The 17,311-nt window shown below is 42.3% G+C and overlaps 2 protein-coding genes across 6 annotated transcripts in view; one reads left to right on the top strand and one right to left on the bottom strand.

Moving 5' to 3' along the window:
* Positions 1-1,175: 1,175 nt before the first annotated feature.
* LGALS8 (galectin 8) lies at positions 1,176-13,466 on the top strand. 5 transcript variants are annotated; one of them, XM_080588322.1, is made up of 10 exons: positions 1,176-1,196; positions 3,643-3,779; positions 6,893-6,981; positions 7,695-7,905; positions 8,562-8,678; positions 9,977-10,033; positions 10,109-10,135; positions 11,159-11,247; positions 11,652-11,817; positions 12,170-13,466. In XM_080588322.1, exons 2-10 carry the CDS (start codon positions 3,738-3,740, stop codon positions 12,317-12,319), a joined length of 948 nt encoding a protein of 315 aa, XP_080444448.1. In that variant the 5' UTR covers positions 1,176-1,196; positions 3,643-3,737; the 3' UTR covers positions 12,320-13,466. The 5 variants fall into 5 exon arrangements, with proteins under 5 accessions (XP_080444448.1, XP_080444446.1, XP_080444449.1 ...); XM_080588320.1 differs by lacking the exon at positions 1,176-1,196 and adding an exon at positions 1,263-1,420; XM_080588323.1 differs by lacking the exons at positions 1,176-1,196; positions 9,977-10,033 and adding an exon at positions 1,263-1,420.
* A 741-nt stretch (positions 13,467-14,207) lies between these two features.
* HEATR1 (HEAT repeat containing 1) overlaps positions 14,208-17,311 on the bottom strand; it is a 38,257-nt gene continuing 35,153 nt past the window's right edge. The window contains exons 41-45 of the mRNA XM_080588288.1: positions 17,085-17,253; positions 16,193-16,347; positions 15,684-15,842; positions 14,841-14,949; positions 14,208-14,431 (exon numbers count right to left, since the gene is read on the bottom strand). Of these exons, the coding sequence (XP_080444414.1) occupies positions 14,343-14,431; positions 14,841-14,949; positions 15,684-15,842; positions 16,193-16,347; positions 17,085-17,253 (681 nt within the window). The 3' untranslated portion in view covers positions 14,208-14,342. The remainder of the gene's footprint in view (positions 14,432-14,840; positions 14,950-15,683; positions 15,843-16,192; positions 16,348-17,084; positions 17,254-17,311) is intronic.

Genomic DNA, 17,311 nt, shown 5'->3' with positions numbered 1-17,311 from the left:
AAAGGAAGATGCACTTATTTTTCATATGGGAAAAAGAAGAATATATTGTGATAAGACAATGAACAAGGCCGTTTATCTAGAAAACATGCAATAGAGTTACGAACTACAGAGAGGTGTAGAACCTACACTGGGTGGACTCTTCCTGAGTTAATAATTAATCTGATAACAAAGGTTAGAGAATCATGTGGACATTGTAAAGGCTCTGCTAGACTACCGATTTTGTTCCATTATGTTTCTTCTATTCCCACACTGGCCCTGCTCTTCCTTTATGGATTGCCATTTTTTGGCTGCCATCCCTGTGCCTGCAGGATAATCAGTGGCCTTTTCCACCCATTTTAGCTTCATGAAGATGTCCAAACTACTCTATTCTTTAGTTTTTGCAGCTTTATCTAAGAGATAGTCAGCTTACTGACCGTTCTTCAGCAGCATTGGTACAGTCCTGTGCTCCATGAGCATTTAATTTTGCTGTGAGGCCAACTGTGTATGGGGCATCCCTGAAAAATCGGACTGACAGTATCCAGTTGCCTTTTGCGGGTTTTGGGCTGTACTTTGGAAGCCCACCATAAAGGATAGGGTAATCAGTGTGGCCCAGGGCGCTTGCATGGAAGCATTTGTATGGAAACTCAAAACTCACTTATTCCTGAAGCACTACTGAGTAGCAGAGCTGCAGTTCAGGCTGGGAACTGAGTGCAAGAGACTGCTTATTTTTCACTCTCGAGCTGACTGCCTCCCACAGATCCAAGTCAAGCTGTAAGCAAGTGGAAAAAATGTAAATTTGGCCTTATAGTAGTGTAAGTTAGGGTAACACTATTGATGTGTGGTCAGACATAGTTTAAAGTTACCAGACAGCAGGATTGTGTAAACAAGGTCCAAGAAAGTTCATGACATTTGTACTAATTTAAAGATCAGCCTACTAATGTATTTTTTTTTACAGCATGTCACGGTCTTCTGCCCTTGAAGCAGAAGTGAATAGTTATTCACAACATTTCAGACATCTTTTAAGTCGTCAGTTTTGGACAGTAAAAAAAGCAGGCTTTTTGCTACCATCCGATTACAGACAGTACTCGAAGCCCAGTGTGACTGAAAGGCATCCTTCCCCAAGCAATCTTTTACGTCAGCCCTTTATGCGAACGAGTCCTTCGGCTCTGATACGGCCTGATGTGTCCTCCCAGCAGCGGTCCTGCAGCTCCTAGCAGGTGGGTGTGCTACGGTATGGGTTGCTGTGCCCGAGTACCCTCCTGACCGCCACACCGGGCGCTGCGCCGCCCCCGGAGCCGCCCCAGCCCCGCCGCGGCCGGGCGCTGGCAGCGGGCGGAAGCCGTTGGGCCGGGCCGCCGGCCGGTGACGCCGCGGGGCGGGCGCGAAATGGCGGCCGCGGCCGGTGTCAGCCCGGCGGCGTCAGCTCGCTGCTAGGTGCCGGGTGAGTCGGGCGCCAGGGTGGGCTGCGGGCAGGGGGTGAGGGGTGGGCGTCCCCCCGCGTCTGTCTGTCTGTCTGTCTGTCTGTCTGTCCGTCCGTCCGTGGTGAGAGGACGGGGCTCCCCGGGGCGCCCCGAGGCGGAAGCGACCCGGGGTTGGGGCTTCGGTCCCGGGGAGGCTGCTGCCGGTCGCCCCGCGGCTCCGGGGGCTGGAGCCTTGGGTTGCTGGCCGGGGGTGGGACGGTGGCACTGCTGGTTAGGGTTTGACTGTCTGCAAACGCCAGGCGGTAGCTTGCTCGCTTTTTTCCTCCCTCCCCTCCAGAAGCCATGTCTGCCTTAGTATGGGATCCAGCCCGAATTATCAAGCCCCGCCGGACTTTTCTAGAGGAAGAAATTTTCTGTGGGTCATAGGGCGATAGCGTAATAGCAGTTGTCCTTGCTGTTTCCTTTTTTTTTATTTTTTCCCTTCTGAACTGTGCAGTGTGTGAGATATCAGGGCAGTATACATAGCTGTTTCAATTCTGAACGTGTAGTTGGGGAACCTTATCTTAGTGTTGCAGAATTGGAGGGGACCCACAAGGATCATCGAGTCCAACTCCTGGGTCCCCAGAGGACAACCCAAAAAATCAGACCCCCTCATGTTCACTGACAGCAGTTCTGTGATAGAAGGTTACAGCAGGACCCCGCATTTCCTTACCCAAAACCTGCGTGGCCAAACACAGCCTGACTCGCAGCTTCCCCTCGTCACTGTGACCCTTTCCATAAAACATACAAACAAATCGCTTTGCCACACTGCCCCTCGTCTGCCAGGATCAACAAGGGTGGGCAGAAGAGCTCAGGCATGTGCTGCTAGATCCTAGAGGCCGTCCTGTCGGTCCTCTTTCGGTAAGGTGTCGATCGCAGTCGCACACCAAGGGAAGCTCAGTAAGCAGGCTGCTGGGCACAGGGTTTAGGTCTGGGTTTTGTTTCTTTGGTCTGCTCTTAGACTTGTCAATGTTGTAGTCAGAATTCTTGCTTGCTTTGGTCTTGAGTTCCTAATTTTAAAAATGAAAATGCTGGAATTTGCTTGCCTTGGCACATTCCTGTTGTGAATTGATGGTGGTATCCCAAGGGGCATATCAAAAGGGGCAAAACATTTGCATGGTGTAAGCTGGGCATATAACACCTTGTGTTCTCTGAAATGCGCTCTAGACCCTGATCATAAGGAGAATTACTGGCCCAAGTCTCCCACAGGATTAGCCAGATGTTGCAGTGGTCTGCACTGCTGAATCATTGCAGAAGGTTAATCCCAGGTCTCTGTGGAATCGGTCACAGACTTTTTATTTACTTACTTTTTATGTGGCTAGCAATTTTCACACAACAACAATACTAAAACCGTCTCCTTTGTCTTTTTCCCTGCCTGCCACTTTTCACCACCCCATTGGCTTGCTACCATAAGATATTTCTCCAGAATATGCAAGAAATAATTGCCTAGCAGTTTTGAAGTTGGCCCATGATTTTTGGTCACTTTGTTAGAAGATTTGATGAAATCAGATTTGAAGAAATTAAATTTGAAGAAATTACAGTGTAGCTGGATATACTCATAAGGTGTTTTTTTCTTTCCTTATTAGGTCTGTGCATTTAATGCAGGTTTTACAGACTCCTGTAGTTATTTGTGGAGTTCAGGGATCGTGTGTGGTGGAGGAAGAAGCAGAAAACACTCTGTGCTTCCCTGCTGTGTCTTTGGCTGGTGTCTCTTATCTGTATGTAAGATAAAACTGGAAAAAGCAAGTTCAGCCCCTAGGGCTTGTTGCCCTTGAGCAACCTTGGAATAGCACAGGAATTGGTAAAAGAAAGAGAAACGGCTGTTTACTTCAGAAAAACGTGTTTGTGCTTTGTGTCTTTTCACAGTCTACAGGCAGGTGTCAGCTGCAAATGGACAGTTGATGGTCATCGAGTTATCAGTGTTGACCTGTGCAATAATGGTATTTATGTGGGATTCTGCCTCAGTATACATGATCTCAGGAAGCAGCTGATAAAATTGTGTATTTATGTGCACTGTCCCTTCCTAGGGTGGCATGTTTTGTCTTTAACCAAGCTTCTAACTTTGATATTTCAAAACTCCATCAAATTTGTTGGAAATATGGTTGCATTTTTTCTTGTAGGTTTTAAAATTATACCTTGGAGGGTTTCACTTCCTGTAGTGTCACTTTGTTTCTTTCTGATTAAAAGTTTTGGCTTTTCAAAGGGATCCCTGCTTTGGTGCAGCCAGATCAGCGAACCTCTAAATACGCTCTACAGTGATCACTGCAGGACTGACAGACTTAAACTGGAGGAGGGAAGATGATGTCCTTGGATGGGCCGCAGAAGAAAATCATTAACCCGGTAACTTTTCAACTATGTCAACAACTTCTCCCTCAGGAAATGGGATTTTGCTATTTTATGCCAGTAGTTAGCAAAGCACTCCTGCTGTTTTGTACAGTGAAGGGTGTTACTGAGAGATCTTGGCGTTGCTCAGATATTTGAGGAAGAACCTCAGGGATTGCTCTGGTATTCTCTAGTATTTCTCTAGTATTCTCATGCTCAGGGACAGTGGCCTCATGTCAGCATGAGGAATGGACCGGAGCTGTACTTTTCATTGTCTATTTAAAAATGTAGTTCTTTTGAGTCTGCAGGAGATGGTATTTTAATGTTCTGCCAAAAATACCAAAGTCTGTAAAGAAACTGTGGAGGGTACAATACCACATACCTGCACAGGACTTCCTTGTCTATTATAGCTTGTCATTGATACAGTCCAGTGCCCTCAGAGTGTCTGATTGTTCAGTCCTGCTGCTTGCTCGTTGCTTGCAAAGTGGATAGACTTATTGGATGATGGGGGAGTAGATTCAGCTTTCTTTACAAGAATCACAGAATCATTTATGTTGTAAAAGGCCATCATCAAGTCCAACCGTAATCCAGTTTGGAGAGGAGGGAAGGCTGTGTGGAGATCAACTAGAAGCTGGAAGGACTGAATTGCAAAAGGAATAGTAGGATGGAAGTTATAGGTAGGGATTTTGGAGCCTAATTTTGGTGGGGGAGGAGAGGAGGTGTGAAGAGGAGGTAGAGGAGGTGTATAGGTGAAATTCTCTGTGTAAGGAAAAGAGGAAGACTTCAGCAGAACTGCATGGCTGCAAGGGGACTGATGAGTGCGGTGGGTAACAAGACCAGGCTGGAGAATACAGAGGGATAAAACTAGGGCTTAGTGCTCAAGAGCCTAGGATGGAAATAAGAGTGATTATTTGGGATTGGAATGTGGAGAGAGAGGTGGGACAGATTGCGCAGATGATCTCAGGACAGCCTTTGGGCAAGGTCCTGAACAGCCCTCTGTAGCTGACCTTGCTTTGAGGAAGGCATTGAGCTAGAGATGCCAGAGGTATTTCCAAACCTCTGCTGCTTCTTCTGAACAAGCTGAAGGGAAAGAATTGGGGTTTGTAGTGCAAGTGGGGAGATCAGCAAAGCGGACTGTGCCCGTGACAGCAAACTTGAAACAGGAGCTAATTGTCTGTTCTTCGTATATGCGTCATACTGCTTTGCTGTTTGTACAAAGTCTCTTTAACTGGCTGGTTCAGTCATTGATGGACTATGTGAGCTGTTGCATGTGTGATGCTCATTGAGCTATAGCTTCAGACTTGCTGTTCAGCTGTATGTGTACCTGTGTGAAGCCACCATATGAGTTCAGTAGCTCTGTGAATATTTCAGTGTTTGAACGAATCATTCCTTAAGTTGCAAAACTGAAGAGCTTTTTAAATAAACTTTTATCTTAGGTGTATTTCTTCACTAATGGACTGTTTTGAATCATGCAGAAAATCCTGCTTTCCCCTTTATGTCCTTTACTCAACCCTGTTGCATTAAAGGGTAAGGAAGTTTGGCAGGACCTAAACCCCTTTGCATTCCAGCTTGCGCTCAGATATCAGAGGGGCTGGGGGCGGCTGGGCTTAGGTTCTGAGCGATGCCCAATTCAGCACTATAAGTCTGGTGACATTCAGTATACTGAATTACCACGATCATGGATGCCAAAATAGCATGATACACCTTCAGTCTGGTAGATTAATGACTGGTGGCATTTACTGAAGCAACAGGAGTACAGGTTCTTTTCTGATGGGACAGCTGTCAGCTACCCAGCAAGGTGGATGAAAGTTGTGTTATCACAGCCCTCTTCTCTGTAAGACCATTATCTGTCGTCTCATTTATGAAAACTGGCAGATATTGGAAGCAACGTGATCTTTGAGATAGCTCAAACTGGGCTGATGTTGTCCAGTTGGCTTCAAAGGAAACTTTAGGAGGTTTTTAAGAGAGCTGGGATGATGATGGATCCTGTGGTATCACATGCGTTGCTCTTAACGGGTGAGGAAAAACTAGCAAGAGTCTTGAGATGTGAAGAAATGACAGGCACGTCCCATGATGACAGAACCTCATTAAGTCTGTAGTATTACACCCAGGAAGTGCTCTGTTATGGCCACGCAGATTCCATGTCTGAGCTTCTGAAGAACAGGTGGCCAACATTCCTTTCTATTACATGCTTCCTTCTGGATGTAAAGAATGCAGTCTTAGATCTTTCCTCACAGAAGAGTCTCATCATCTTCCAGTTTTCTGTTATGGTGCTCCCTTTTGTCCCTGAAATTCTGGGTGCTTCAGCTGGTGGTCAAGGTAGGGCTCCCATCAGCATGTCTGAACCTTTGCTGTGGAGCCATTTTGGGGTGTTTGAGGCTTTTATTTTAGCTGACATGTCCCCATATCTGGTTTAACAACACCTACCATGTTGCCATTTCAGTTCAGCATAATGTACATGCGTGACCTTCCCAAGCTGTTGATAAGGATGAGAAAATAGGGTAGGCTTGGAGATAGACTGCATGCTGCTGTTATCCTAAAGACTAAGACCCCTGAGCAGGGCTAGTTCAGTGCACCTTGCCGTTCCCAGCTCATTAGGATATTTTGTAGTGTATGTTGTGCTGTTCATATTAAGATGCAACTCTGCTCTCTGCCATAGTCGCTTCTTTTCCCATTGCTGTTTTTCACAAGGGAGCAAGAACAAGCAAAAACGCAGCTGCTCTAGTCCGGTGTTAAAAAGCTTGTGGAAGGTGCCTCCTGCTACCGGCAAAGGACTGACTGTTGTCAGACCTTGGCAATGACCTAGTTTGAAGTGAATCTTCTTTTATTAAAAATGAGGCAATAAAATATTGCCATTATTCTTTTCAGAGCTAGAATGAAGGCCGTAACTGTTTATTTTAATGTTGTCTGAGAAGCTTGGTCTACAGTGACAAAAATCTGTTTTTTATCTTTCTGTTGTGGCAGGTATTTAATGCGTTTCTAGTGTTTCTTTTAAATGAGATGCTAGTTGTCTTTCTTTTAATATGCTAGAGCACCACTTAATTGAGTATTAGAATATGATTTTAAAAACTATGTATTTTGCTTCCATCACAAAATGTTATTTCTATCTTTTTTTTCCCTCCTTCTTCTAGGTCATTCCGTATATTGGGACAATTCTTGGTGGCCTTGTTCCTGGAGAGCTGATTGTGATACACGGGAGTGTTCCTGATGATGCAGACAGGTAGTTACTACAGTGTCACTTCTTGAAATGTCAACAGGTGAACAAGCATGTAATGAACAAACTTTTTTTAGGGAACCTATTTGGGATAGTAAACAAAGGCTTGATTTAAATCCTTGTGATCGTGTCACAGTGAATACAGTGAATTAAGTGCTTAATGAAAGTTTTATGATGAACACTGGAGGATAAACTGATTTTTGCTTTCTGCTGATCCTCTCTCCTCTGTTTTTGCTTTGCCTGCTTTGGCATTTTTTCCCTGTCATAGCATATATCTGTTTGTCTGAAGAGGTTATCTGAGACTAACAAAAGTGGTAACTGGATGTGTCGCTTGAAGGAATTAGCTTACAGCTGGGATGAGGAGGTGTGAGCTAGTGCTCACACCAAGTATGGAGGTTCTGTTCCCTGACTTCCTGACATGGCCCAAGGTGCATTCGGTTATTCTGCTGAAGCAGATGGGAGGGAAGGTGGTGAATGCAGTGAGGTGATATGAGTGATGAGCATTGAGTAAATGCTTAAATATTGTAATTCATTGCAATAAATCACGAGAAAACCTTTCATAAATATACAGAAGTTGGATGGATATATTTTTTCGTTATCCAATAACTCATTCCATCTGCATGTTCTGGGGTTCATCAGTAAAACACAAGTGTATTGAACTTGTAGGTCATTTCTTGACAGACTGAGCTGAGTGTGGTTTGTCTTATTTTTATGTTTAGGTTCCAGGTGGATTTACAGTGTGGCAGTAGTATAAAGCCTCGAGCTGATGTGGCCTTTCATTTCAACCCTCGCTTCAAAAGGTCTGGCTGCATTGTTTGCAACACACTGGAGAGGGAAAAATGGGGCTGGGAAGAGATCACCTATGAGATGCCTTTTCAAAAAGGGAAGTCATTTGAGGTTGCCATCATGATTTTAAAGGATAAATTCCAGGTGAGTTTGCGTTGACCCTTGTTCAACTCGAGGGGCCTTATTGGCCGGTTGTCAGGCCAATAAACGAGAGGCATTTTGCATACAAACAGTATAACTGGAAGCCGTGGTTTCTGTTTCGTAGGTACAGTCTGATTACAGAAAAGTTTACAAGCTTTTTTTTAAAGAGGTGCTAAGCAGATCAGACCTCTCAGTTTGCATGGTTCCCTTCAAAGCCGCATGAGTAGACAAGTACCTGTCTGGCACAGCTAATGGCTATTCCACCCTCCCATTCTTACCTGCAAGGGCTGACCGTAACAGTAAACCTGTTTTGTGAATAGTGTAGGACAGTATTTCCTCCCTCTTGGAGGAAACAAGTGCGACACAGTTCTCTTGCTCTGTTAGACTGCAATAATAGATTCTATTAGGTTGGTAAAACCACATTCATAAGCGGTCAGGGAATAAAAACAAAGGGTGTGAAAGGTAAATAAATCGAATAAATCTCCCTCACAGTAATGGAAAGAGAGGCTGTTTCATAGATGATCTGAACTTAGTTGCTCTGAAGTTTCCAGGACACTCCCAGCTCCTGTACCAAAGCACCGTAAAACAGCTGCATGCATACAATTTGATACCTGGATGGTGTTTAATGTGATTCTCCTATTTTTTCCCTATCCCTTTAGGTGACTGTAAACAAGAAGCACTTGCTGCTCTACAATCACAGAATTAGCCTTCAAAGAATAGATACTCTGGGAATATCTGGCAAAGTGCACATCAAAAGTATAGAGTTTGTTTCCAATGTAAGTGTTATTGACAGGTGACTGTCAAGATTCAGTTTCTTTGTCTTGCTAAACTACAGAGTAAAAAAAAAAGCATCTACACAGTCTAATTTCAGTAACAAGGGATTTCCTCCCCACTCCTTCCTCTCAGCTCCTAGCTCTGCTGGAGAAAGTAAGCCAATGGAGTGGAATTGAACAGTTTGTTTTCTCCCCATGCAGAGGGTGAGAGCCTTCTGATGGGAAAAGGTGAGAGAGCAGAAACGGAAGGTGGTAATTAACCGGGGAGGTACAGAATTCAAATGACTTGTCCCTCTCTTCTTCCTTCCTGCCACTCACTGAGGCAGCCTACCTGCTTCTGTGTAACATTCTGTCTCCTCTGTGCGGTTATCACTACGTCGTGGGCAGAGCTTGGGTCTCTTGCTGCCAAACATCAGGTCTGACTCGGAGCAGCAGACTAATAAACTGTTTTGAAGGAAGGTGGAGATTTGGGCCTGGACAAAATAGGGTCCAAGCTTTAAAGATATGTCTACTCACTGATTGTTTGTAAAGCATGTGTGCAGACTTTTTTATGGGCCCTGTCACTTGGCCTTGGATATGTTGCTGCAGAAATGGTGCTTCAAAGCTATTTGAGTCCCGTTGTGGAGGACTGACTTCAAGAATTGCTTGGAGGCAAGGAGGTGCCGTAGGTTGGTTTCTGTCCCAAGCACAAAACAGAGTTGCTTTACTCTGTGGATGCAGGTGCTGAATCCTCTGGGGAAGAAAGGAGGGGAGCAGGGTGGTTGTTTCCTTTTTGTCTGTACTTCCAGTGTGTACTCTTCTGAGGAGGAAGACGGAGGTTATATTGAAATAAACAAGATGAAGATACAGTCTGCCAGGGCTAGGCAGGAATTTTATCTGTGCATGGCCACGTTGTTCATATGATACACAGTGGGAAGGGACAGGGATGCAGGCGGCTGCCTAGAATCCCAAGGCCCCCCTCTGCCCCATCTCTGGGTGACCTGCACTGCTGATACTCCTACCCTGGTGAGGAAAGCTGAGTGGATATCCTCAGATGCTAAGGGTTAAGAGTGCTCCAACTGTAAAATAAGGATTCAAACTATAATGAGGTAGCCTTTGGAAAACTCGATTTGTCTTTCAGCAATTGATTTTCAGGACTTTTCCCTGGTTTGTAGGGCTTTGGCTATCTTTTTCTTCACCATAGTCCTAGGTTTCCACGTTAACAATTTACACTTCAAAGCAGCACAGATCCGTTACGTTTCTAACACACCTTTATGTTCTGTGGTGCTAGCAATGACATCTAAATATCTCTTTTTCTGCAGTCTGTACAAGGCTCACAGCCATCATCTCTAGGAGTAACAAAGATAAGCACAGAAAATGTACGTATGTTTGTAGAAGACTGAGTCTCCCAGTTGTCTGAAAAACTAGTTAATTATGTTTGTTTTCTTTTCTAGGGGGAAATGCCAGATGGTTCACAATTCGTAAGTGTCTCAGGTAGACTTATAGCAAATGTGGATAAAAAAAAGAAATAAAAACTTCTCAATTATTCAAGAAAAAATATGCACAGTACAAAGGACTTGAGAATCTACTGGGAAATGATCAGCAGTGAGGTTTTGTAGAGATCAGCCCTCTTTCCTGCTGCTAGTAAGCGTGAGGCTATTTCTTAAGAGATACAGAAAACCCAAAGAGATAAGCACGGCATCCACAGCCATGAACAGAGGAATAAAAAGTGGGGTACCTGAAGCTTTAAAGGACCAAATCACATCAAAATAAGATGTGATGCTTATTTGTTCAAATAAGCATGCTTAGTTTTCATGACTTTAGGGAATACCTGCAAAACAAGCTTGTGTTAAAAGCATTCTGCAGTTGTATTAAGCCAGGCGGCCTTACGTTAATGCGTGTATCTCAGACCTTGTCTGGCTACATCTTCCTCCTGGTGACTGAGCCATGCTTACCCTGCGCGTACTTCATCTAGTGTGAGTCTTATTTTCTAAAGCATAGCAAGCTATCAGAGAGGAGAGGTCAGTGTGTCTGTACCTGAACGACTGTGTGATGCAAATTTAAATCAGTGCAGAGTTTCATGCTGCTTATAGTATGTTTACTCAAACCAGTTGGCAACTCTCAAATGCATTAAGTTGTGCATTGGAATGTCTGGTGCCAGATCAAGCTTCGGTTTCCTCAAGACACTTTTTTGGTGCTTACAAGCGGCATGACTCTGGATTAAGGCCTGTATAGTGGTGGCAGAAATAGCAGTAAGTGATGTTTATTTTGAACACAAGTTTCTAGTTAAAAAAAAAAATTAAAAAATGACTTTGATACATTCATCTCTATGCAACTTTTTCACTACAGTTTCAGTATCCCAGATTGTATTGGTAGAAAAAATTTGAGCTGTGAGTGCGAATTTGAAACTGTAGGCCAAATTTCTTCTTGCCATAGTAAAGCTCAGCTTGTATGTTGAAAAAAGTAAGTCACAGTCAAATTTTTCACTGCTGATGAACTTCCAGGGAGTTCCTTACACTGGGAAACTTGATTCTGCACTTCGTCCGGGATGCACAATCGCTATTAAAGGAGAAATGAATAAAAGCCCAAAGAGGTAGGTTTTACTGTTTTTTTTTTTTATTATTATGTTTTGTTTTATTTTGCTATTAACTGAGCTGCTTTTGAGAATGTGTAGGCTTTTCCATTGCCTCAGGGTATCCTTACTCACTTGCAACTTTTCATCTGGAATCATCTGAAATTGGTGTGGTTTTCTCAGGAACCTGCAGGATGCTGTTTTAGAAAGGGCTTAAAAGAACAGCTCCACTGAGAAAAATCAAGATAAAACCTGATTGTCTTTTCTGCTTAATCTGCATCATTCGCACGGTTGCATGTCTATTCTGGATTTCCATTGTGCATGGCATGCAAGCACGATTGGCTAAAGTCTTGGTAAATAGCACGGAATACTTTATCATGTTTACAAACTGTTGGTGTAGTAAAGTTTTTAAAAATGTCTTCCAGCTTTGCAATAAATCTGAAATCAAGTGAGTCGAAGGACATAGCACTACATCTGAATCCCCGAATGAAGAATAAAGTTTTTGTGAGAAACTCTTACCTTCATGACAGCTGGGGAGAAGAAGAAAGGGAAGTTACCAATTTCCCTTTCAGTCCAGGGATGTACTTTGAGGTAAGATTAAATGAAACACAGCATCAGATTTACAATTCTGCCAAAATAAGAGTTTGCGTTAGCACTTAAAAGTTACGCTGCTAATGCTATTTAAGTAAGAGTGCTGTTCTTGCATTTCCATGTCTTGAGAATGTTAGGGTTAAATAGGACCATAGGAAGCAAAGATCTGACGTGGTTTTAATGACAGCCATCTATTCCTGTTTCCTTGTAAGTAGTTGCAAGATTTCAGCATAGGACGAGGTTCCACTTTTTTTTTTTAATGTTTCTTTTGCACGAAGGACTTTTTGTAACAGAAGCAGGGCTCACCCAAGTTCAAGCTAGGAACTTAACTGTTCCTCTTCTCTTTTTTCAGCTGATCATATTCTGTGATGCCCACCAGTTCAAAGTTGCTGTTAATGGTGTTCACATTCTGGAATACAAGCATCGCTTTAAACAACTGGAAAAGATCGACCTGCTGGAAGTCACAGGAGATGTTCAATTGTTAGATGTGAGGAGCTGGTAGTGCTTTTCTAATTAGTACTAAAAGAATTAAATATATTCCAATGACAGTTTTTCTGTCAAGTACAAACTGGTGCTGACTCATGCTGAGCCTGCCTTTATCTATGTAGGCTTCTGTATCAGCCTCTCCTGAGTTGGGTGAGTACCAGAGCTGCTGTGAGATTAACTCCTCCAATAGTTTACAGTATCCTGGCAAACTAAATCAGTGTGCTCAGATAAATCACATGTATTACTGAACCTAGCAATATGAAAATACTGCATCATACTGTCTTAACAATTGTGCTCAGTATGATTATGATTAACTACTACTAGTCATTCCTTAATAGCATACATTCAGTAAAGTAGAAACTAGAGTGAAGTAGGATATGAAGATATGATTATCCACCCCTAAAGGGATATTAATCAGTCCTAGAAAATAGAATTATGAAGTCCTCTGTTCTGCTTCTTAATTTATATTAGTGCTAACAACCTTTTTACCAGGGCTGGATTAAGCAGACAGTTGAGCCATCAGTTCTGGTGAAAGGCAAGGAGGAAATGGATTCTACTTCTTAGCCCGCTCCTGCAATCATACCTTCTGTGACACTCATAGTTATGTCAACTCCTGCTTATAGATGGCTTAAATCAAACATATGGCAGCATTTCTAGCTTTTAGTTCTCCAAAGTAAAACAAATGAAAGTGATTTAGCTAGTTCTGATTGGGTGAACTTTTGAAAGCTTATTTGATCTGAACTGGCTCCCAGCTGTGATGAGATTGCTCGGGGACTGAAGCAGATGTGTCTGGCTTTTGTTTTAAAACATGTAAACCCAGGTACTCCAGGCAGGCATCGTTTCAGCTGAGCTGAGACTTGGCTGCTTGTGAATAGAATAGTGAATGAGTTCTTCTTCAGTCTTGTATTCAAATGCTATTTGAAAAAAAAAGCTGTTTATATTTCATCAGTTTTCTTTACAACTGTCAGTCTTAATTTTTATGTACTCTTATTTTTAAAAAATAAGTTGCTACTGGCTATTAATGCCTGCCCAAGGGCTGTTCCTATTTACCTTAACAGCTGCTAAAAGAGTGAAGCAGTTTCAAGGATAAGATGTACCCTAAAAGCCTGTTTAACTACCAGGTTAAACATATAAAAAGCATAAATAAAAATAATATTTATGAACTGTGCTTTTCTCCAAGTGTAGCTAAGTTGCTTTTTTGGCCTATTTTGTCTCATTTTACTTACTGTCTTGCCAGCATCTGCAAGGTGAACCTGATTAGAGGACCATTTCCCCATTAAGGAGTTAGCGAACTGCAGTTAAACTGGGTAGGCCTAGGCCTTGGCCATGCCATGTGTGCGGCATGGCCTTCCAGCCACTGTTGTGCTGTGTATATCCCCTAAAGATAAATGCAGCTGGCTGATTCTTTTTAAGAGAGGAGCCTGGAGGCAGCTTCCACTTAGTTATGGCAATTTTAGCACCTGTGCATCCTTGCCTTTACCTAAAAGTTGAGCAAGATGTTCTCATGTGGACATTGTTTTTGTTTGACCTGAATATAGTTTCTTTCTTTCAAGACCGTCTTGTAGCTACTTTCGTTTCAGAATCTTCAGTGGGTACATTTTTCACTTCCGTAAAAATAACAGAAAAATGCATTCTCAGGATTGCAGTACACAGGTCCAGTAAGTATTATGTTTATGTTGTAGCAGCACAGCCCCTACACTGAGATAGGAACTGCAGACCCCCAATGCAGCAGGGTTCGTGGACAGTCTTGCATGTTATCACTCTGCTCAGCTATCAGAATTTGAGTATAGCTTGCTTCAGTTGTAATGTTCAGGGAAAAGTAAGTTAAGGAAAGGTTTATGCCATCATGTAATGGCATATAATGAGCCCCACTCTCCAGATGATCCAGAAATGATAAAGCCAGATTCTTACAATATTTTTATTAAAAAAAAATTAAGATCTTAGATCTGATAAAAATTGGTATGACAATTTGCCTGTAACACATGGCATCTATGTAGTTAAAACAATTCAGACAAAATATGAAAACAAAGGGGATAAACTTAGAAGTAGCTTTGGAGTGGTTCTCCCAAAATGACTTCCAGTTGCTGAATTGTTTTCTGACACTGCTGCTCAACTTCTTCACATTCATCTAGAAAAAGAAATAAAGCAGGAAGTAAATAGAACAGTTATGACAAAGATACCCTCAAGGCTAGAACTGTCTTCAAACGCCAGGTATGAAATCATTGTTCAAAAATATTTTGTCATCAACTCAGGACTTAGGCAAGTTATTTATACTGTACCACTGATCTAAAATACGCAGCCTGGGAGGATGCGCACAGGATGGAACAGTGAAGAAGCTACCGTCATTTAGGTGAACATTAGGAGGGTTTTGGATACAACCCATTTCAGTTTCCAGCCGGCACAGTTGAAGCTACCATATATGAATTCTTATGATTTATAGCAATTATATTTATCTGAATCTTTAAATTATGTGGCCTTTGTTCTTTTAGCTCATAGGCCATTTGTCTGCCTTCACTAAGACCATTTTAGAGTATTACCTTCCATAAGCTCAGCTAAGAATGGAATAGATTCTGGTAGCAGGACCAGGTAGTTCTCCTTCAGTTTCTCTGCAACTTCTAGCAAAGCAAGCAGAGCTGCAAAGCGGACCTAAAACAGAAGAAGAAAAACAAAAGGAGTCTCTGTAAGGAAACAGTTAAATGTCCCAAACTTCTTTCTATCTCCTAAAACACACTTAGCTTTTAAACTAGTTTTCCTTACTGAAGGAAACTATTTTTAAAGTAACTTAAGTCTCAACATCTGGATTAAGATAGAGTAAAATAAAAAGTTAGTTGCAAGAAGCAGGTACGTTGCTAGCAGTTAGCTGATAGAACAGTCTTTAACGTCCCTTTCCAATGCCACTCTGTTCCACTGTTTCAGCAGGACTTAACCCAGTACAGTTAAAAAAAAAAAAAAACAACAAGAACTCCCCCTGAATACTCGTAACCAGTCAAATAGGTCATGACAAAGCTCTATACATTAAACAGGTCTGAAGGTTGATAAGTAACTATCTTACACTTTCCAAAGCACCCATTTCTTTAGGTACAAACAGGTTAGCTCTTACTCAAACAGCTACCAAAATTAAAAAAATAAAAATAAATAAAACCAACAGTATGGAAGACATCTACTTGCAGAAAATTAACTGCTTAGGGAAAAAACAGAAGGATGCATTGCATGCATCTCGGGAACTTGGTGGTAGAACAGTAAAACATCAGTGTTCTAGTAGCCTAACTTTAGAAGCTAGTATTTTAACAGTGAGTTGGCCAATCCACTTCTGGTTTGGGGGCACTTAACATTTTCTAAAGCAATAGAAAAAAACAGTTCAAATTCTGGTAGCTCCCAACCTTAGAAGAGGCGTGCCTCATTTTCAGCAGGATGTGGTAGTTCAGTGGTTTCCAAAGAGAATCATCTGCCATGGCCACTGAAAACTGCGCTATGCAGGGTACCAGGTGTTCTGTCACTCTTTCCTGGAACTTCTCATCTCCTCCAAGCATGTTTTCTAGCTGTGGAAACAAAATGCTTGTCAGACAGATCCAGGATCAGATGAACTCAGCCAAAAATGCTGCTTCTAGCATAGGCTTTCAGGCAGTCAGGAGATGGGTCAAAGAGCATTAGTGGGAGGGCAGTGGTCTGCATGAGCTGAGCAATGTGCATGAACCTTGTGAAGAAGTTCAGAAAGATGATAGAAGAATTAGTAAACTAAAGCTTTAAGTGAAGCAGTTAATACTGTCTGTAGCTGAAAGAATGAATTAATTCCTCCCTTTTTGTGAAGGGAGATGATTGATAGTTTTAAAAGAAATCCTCATATGGAAAAAATATTTGATATGAATTGCTTTTCTATGTTTGTCAGTACCTGATCAACCAGGGGCATCATCAAGGTTTCTGCTCTTTCCTTACTCAGGAACTTCTGGGTGTCATACAGGAAGAGCTTATGCAGACAGTCCATAGTAAACTGCAACAGTAAACAGCTCTTTTCGGTGCTGTTCTCAGAATCAAAGAAAGCTTCATCTGTATATCAGTACAGGAGGGAAAAAAGAAAGTTTACAAAAAATGAGAAATACTCAACTTCTCTACAAGCCAGAAATGCTGTTAGTTATGAATACAGCTAAAGGATGTACTGCACATTAATTATGTAGTCATCAATCAGAGTAATAAAGTAGATGCTGTTTGTTATCTGACTTTTAGCTAATGCCCTAGCTGGTCTGCCTCTGCAATTCACAATCAGCTGGGGGTAAAAGGGAAGACTCACAGGCTATCAGAAAGTTCACGGCTATACCTGTGGCTGTGGAGAATTTGTGCAGGTCACTACAAATACAACGAGGAATTAGTTCCCCATATAAAAGCAGCAGAATATGTTTTTGCCAAGAAAGCAGAGGAGTCTGAATGTATCAGGTAATAGTAGGTTGGCATGTAAGGTAAGTCAACAAATGAAAAAAAAAAAAAAGGACAGGCAACTGCCAGAAGCAAGTCACCCTATTTACACGCAATTTCATTCCCATGGAACTCACAGGGACTGACATGGAAAATTTTCGTGTGGTCTCAACTTTGTACTGGCAGTCCAGAGCCCATATATGAAAAGTGTCCCTTGGTTCCATCAGAATAAGAAAGACGTCGTATTTATGAGAGAAAGAAGAAAGAGAGAAGTGAGGGGTATGTGCTGTGAAATACACTGCTGTAAGACGAGACATTCAGCAGTTGTAATTAGCCTGTCAATACTTTCCTGTAGCTAGTAACTTAAAACTTACCAGTTTTTGAAACGTTGAGCTGGTTCAGTGTCTCAGCAAATGGCTTCACTAAGTGACCAGCAAACAAGGTGAAGAGACCCTTGAGCTTGTCTGCAATGCAATCTGCTAACCGATGGAACGTCAGGAGCCTATCTTTTAGGGTACTCTCTGTTTTGGACCAGTCAAAGAGCTGAAAGTGAAATGCAAATTAGCTTGTTCCTGTGTGCACACACTGGAGAATACAAAGA

The sequence above is a fragment of the Anser brachyrhynchus genome (genome assembly GCF_964034855.1).
Source record: "Anser brachyrhynchus genome assembly, chromosome: 3".
Taxonomy (NCBI): domain Eukaryota; kingdom Metazoa; phylum Chordata; class Aves; order Anseriformes; family Anatidae; genus Anser; species Anser brachyrhynchus.
Note: the sequence above shows the minus strand (reverse complement) of the source record. Positions and strands in the feature narration are given on the sequence as shown.